Below are 4,416 nucleotides of genomic sequence, written 5' to 3'. Positions count from 1 at the left end.
AACCGAACTGTAGCGTCTGTAACCTTCTGAGATTGGCCCGCTCATCAGCAGAGTTCCCCTTCGATCCATTGTGTGGTTTCCTGTATCAGTAGTTTCCTCCCTTTTCACAGCTGAGTTGAGGTCCATAGATAGTTTTTCAATTTGGTCCATGGTCTCACACCAGCCGCTCAGCTCTTCACATAAGTGAATGCCCTGTCCTATCACTGTGCGCCAGTGGGGGTGGGCAGGGGTCTGAGGGGCCCGGCCTCTTAGGTGAAGTTCTGCTGCCTCAGTGGGCCCAGGCTGCCAGGCTGAGCCACACGGAGGCAGGGTCGGGGAGGGGCATGCAGGGCGCCCCCACAGACCTGGCAGCCCACAGCATCTTTCTCCTTCTCTCCCCATCAGTCAGAGCGGCTTCTCTTCCTAACGCTCCGAGCAGGACGTGATTTGTCTGTGTCCCGTCACCGTCCGCTCCGCTGAAAGGGAGCCACTGATGGGAGAGCTCCCTTGACTGCCTGGTGGGCTCGTGGACCTCGCCCCAGGTGATCCCCCACCTCCAAACGAACCCTATAAACAGAACTACAGAGTCCTGGCCTGCCTCAGTGGATGACAGGCCCAGCCCCTACCTCCACAGGAGGGAAGGCCTTTGTGGGGGCGGCTGGAGGCTCTTCGCCCTTTCCCCAGCTCCCCAGCGGTAGCTGGAACCCCTGGTCGGGGAGGGGCATGGAGGGCCCGGGGCTGGGCATCCCCGCTCTTCAGGCCGGAGCAGCTCCCTCAGCCGGACATCCTGCTCCTGGGAGAGGGGCATTTCTGGGAAGAACTCATGCTGAAGGGCTGTTTCTGAGGGGACATGACTCTGGCCAAATCAAGGACATAGCATCCATCCCCTGGCCAGCAACTTCGAAATGAAACAGGCTGCCTTTCTCCAAAGTGCAAAGCCCCAGCCTCCCTGTGGGGCACGCAGGCCACTGACCACGTATTGTCGCAGTCCCCACGCTCCCCAGTCTTGCCCCAGCGGTGTCTTGGGCAGATGTACCTGGATCTCCCTGCTGTCCAGTCCTTACCCCAAGAACCTTTGATCCCCTGGTGCCCCACTTGGAAACTCCTCCCCGTCCAGCCAGGGGTGGGGCGTCACCCTTCTTTGCGACCCACTGAAGCTGAGTACTCAGATCTGCCTTGCTGCCGGATGCTCCAGCCGTGGTCAGATTCATTTTTGTCCCCCTCAGGCATCCTGTCTTCCCCCACCCCCTGCCCCTCGTGGTATTTATTTCAGACCTCCGCTGGGGGCAGCCTAGAGACCCCTCCAAGGCCTGAGGTGGCTGCCCCAACCCATGGGGTCCCAGTCTTGCAGCATGGGCCATTTCCAGTGCCCTTGACCCCTGCCAGTCTAAGAGACAGTTCACTGGCTGAGGCTCCACTCCCCAATCACTAGAGGCTGCTGGTGTAATAAAAGCTCATTTCCACAGAGTCACCGATGGGCTGTGGCCTGGGGTAGAGCTCCATAAACCGGAGCCCCAGTTCCCTTCTAGCCCCCAGGCCTCTGTTCCTTCATCTACAGCCCAGCCTTCCAGAGCGGGTTGGAGAGGAGGGTGTCATAGCTGCACCCCAAGATAATCAGATTCCTGTACACTTGTAAGAAACTACATGAATACAGACAAGTCCTGGCACCCCTACCCAGACTCTTCCAGTGGTAGCCTCTAGGAAAGTCTAATACGTCATCACACCAGGCTGCTGATATTGATACATTTCGCTGATCTTACACTTCCCTTTGTGTGTGTGTGCGCATGCACTTGTGTGTATCGTGGGGGTGCCTGCTCACCGGCTCATTCTTCCTCAGACCTCAGACCCCAGACCAGAGACATGGGCCCAGTGGGGAGTCTGGGAAGGGCCCCCATTCCCCTCTGCCTTGGGACTTGGTGACCCCCACAGTTGATGCCTCAGTGGTCCCTGGCACCATCTGAAGTAGATGGGGAGAGTGGTAGCTGCCTTTCCCCATGTGATGTCTCTCTCCCACTCAGTTCCGAACAGGCTGTCGAGTGAGGGTCACTGGGCTGAAGCTGCCCTCCTCCCGCCCCCAGGTGCACTGGCGATCCCCCTCCGGTTCCCCTCCCACCTGGTCCTAGGGGCTGGGGAGGAGTTAACATCAAATAAGAAGAATCAGGTGTCACGTTAAGAGGAATAGGTGACATCTTGTGGCCAGGGGACAGCAGGTGACTAAGCCCTGCGGCTTCCGATGATGAGTTGCACCAAGGCTTTGGGGAGCAGAACGGGGTGTCCTCAGTGATTGCTCAGGCGACACCTCATACCCTGAAGCCTATTCTGGAGCCAGAAGCTGGGCTTCTGAGAACAAAGACCTGCTAACCAGGCTCCTAGCTGCCTGGGACACCAGGGGATGGGGGACTTGAGCTTCCTCCTGGGTGGGGTCCTCCAGTGGGTCCAGGGCAGCATCAGCCTCATCTCATGCCCACCTTGGACAGGAGGAAGCTGGCTGGGCCCGGGAATCTGCATTTAACCCCTGTCTTGGTTTCCTGGGGCTGCCGTAACCAAGTAACACAAGTCTGGTGACTTAAAATAACACATTTATTGTCCCGATTCTGGAGGCTGGAAGTCTGAGTTCAGGGTGTGAGCAGGGTTGTCTCCTTCTGGACTGAGAGTCCCTTCCAGGCTGCTCTCCTGGCTCCTGGTGGCTGCCGGCAGCCCATGGCGTTCTTGGCTTGTGGCTGCATCACCCTGATCTCTGCCTCTGTGGTCATGGCCTTCTTCCCTACGTGTACCTCTGCGTCTTCTTATGAGGACATCAGTCATAAGGGGTTTAGGGCCCACCCTACCCAAACATGACCACCTCTTAACTAATTACACCCGCCAAGACCCTCTTTATAAACAAGCTCATTAGAGGTTTCCAGGGGACATGAATTCGGGGGACTCCATTCAACCTAGTACAACCCCTCTTTGTCACCCTGCCTCCCTGAGGGGCTATCACACGAGCGATGAGGACCAGGTGCCCATCCCCGGGCTGCCCCCCTCCCTGGAGGCCATGGTTGCTCCTGGCACCCGGCGGAGCAGCGCCTCCCGTACCTTGTCCCTGAACTCGGCTGACACGTAGTAGTAGATGAAGGGGTCAACGCAGCTGTTGAGGGTGCTGAGCGCCAGGCTGGGCACGTAGGCGGCATACAGGTTCCCCCAGGCCTCCGGGCCTGGGTCTGAGTAGTGCAGCAGCAGCAGCATGTTGCTGGGCGCGAAGAAGGCCACGGCTGAGGCCAGCACCAGTGCCGTCAGCCTTAGTGCGTGCCTGTAGCGCTTGCCACTGGCTACCAGCGTGCACAGAGTGGCCCCATAGCCAAGCAGCATGGCCAGCAGGGGCAGGAGGCAGCCGAACACAGCCAAGCAGATGAAGGCAGGTCGCCAGTAGGAGGCCTGAACACCCATGGGCAGCGCGTCATGGCAGAGCACACGGTCTGAAAGCGACAGACGGAAGGTCTGCTGCTGCAGCCCCAGGGGCAGCACCAGAGTGACTGCCACCAGCCAGGCTGCAGCACAGAGCCCAGTGGCCAGGTGCCGGCCTCGCAGGGTGCGGGCCCGCAGTGGGTGCACCACGGCCAGGTAGCGGTCCAGGCTGATGGCGGCCAGCAGCAACATGGAACAGTACATGTGACCATAGAGTGCAGCCGTGTCCAGGCGGCAGGCGGCCTCACCGAAGGGCCAGCGTTGGCCCCGCAGGTGGTAGGCAACGCGAGGTGGCAGGGTCAGGGCTAGTAGCAGGTCAGCAGCTGCTAGGTTCATGAGCAGCACCGTGGACGGCAGCCGAGGCACCCGCGTGGCCAGCACCCACAGTGCCAGGCCGTTGGCAGGCAGCCCCACTACGAGAGCCAGCCCGTAGAGTGCGGGCACCAGCCTTGTGGGAACCCAGCCCAGCAGCAGCTCTCGAGAGTTGTCCCAGAGCTCCAGAGTGTTGCTGTTGTTGGCGTAGGACCAGCCAGGGAAGCTGCGCGGGTGGGGTGGACAAGGGATCGCTCCCTGGGGCCTGGCCCCAGGTCCCGGAGTGCCATCTGGGGAGGAAAGGGGGATGGAGGCACTGAGAACCCAGGCATCACCTCATCCCCATCCCCAGCCTTCAGCCCGTCCCTCCTGCTGGATGATGCTGCCCCCAGAGGAGCTGCAGTCCAGGCCTCTGCTCTCAGGAACCCCCAGGTTGGTGGGATAGAGCTAGACAGAGAAACCTCCAGCCCCGTGGGCTCAGGTCTGGGCTGAAGGGCCTCCCAGTCCCATGTGTCCTCCTGCCCCTCTCCGTTACCCCCGCCAGTCTAAAGACAGCACCTGGGATCACTCACCGTCTCCTCTCCCTGTGCTCCCGCCCTCGTCATAGATGCTGGGGGTCTGGGTGCCACTCTCTTGGCTAACCCCCAGTGCCAGGGGCCACAGCAGCAGGAGCACCCACAT

The 4,416-nt window shown here is 60.5% G+C and overlaps 2 protein-coding genes across 2 annotated transcripts in view; one reads left to right on the top strand and one right to left on the bottom strand.

Annotated features, from left to right (window-relative positions):
- Positions 1-2,019, top strand: part of CPAMD8 (C3 and PZP like, alpha-2-macroglobulin domain containing 8) — a 66,867-nt gene extending 64,848 nt beyond the window's left edge. Inside the window, 1 exon segment of the mRNA XM_015586310.1 lies at positions 1,998-2,019. Within this exon segment, the coding sequence (XP_015441796.1) occupies positions 1,998-2,019 (22 nt within the window).
- A 936-nt stretch (positions 2,020-2,955) lies between these two features.
- F2RL3 (F2R like thrombin or trypsin receptor 3) lies at positions 2,956-4,416 on the bottom strand. Its single transcript, XM_015586302.1, has 2 exons — positions 4,308-4,416; positions 2,956-4,025 (listed from the first exon to the last, which is right to left on the bottom strand). Exons 1-2 carry the CDS (start codon positions 4,414-4,416, stop codon positions 2,956-2,958), a joined length of 1,179 nt encoding a protein of 392 aa, XP_015441788.1.

Source organism: Pteropus alecto, unplaced genomic scaffold (assembly GCF_000325575.1).
Source record: "Pteropus alecto unplaced genomic scaffold, ASM32557v1 scaffold160, whole genome shotgun sequence".
NCBI classification, from domain to species: Eukaryota; Metazoa; Chordata; class Mammalia; order Chiroptera; family Pteropodidae; genus Pteropus; species Pteropus alecto.
The sequence above is the reverse complement of the archived record's forward strand: the minus strand, read 5'-3'. Positions and strand labels throughout refer to the sequence as shown.

Coding starts and splice junctions, on each gene's coding strand:
- F2RL3 (XM_015586302.1), bottom strand. CDS start 4,416: ATGTGGGTGCTCCTGCTGCTGTGGCCCCTGGCACTGGGGGTTAGCCAA. Junction 4,026..4,307: donor GAGCACAGGGAGAGGAGACG/GTGAGTGATCCC, acceptor TTTCCTCCCCAG/ATGGCACTCCGGGACCTGGG.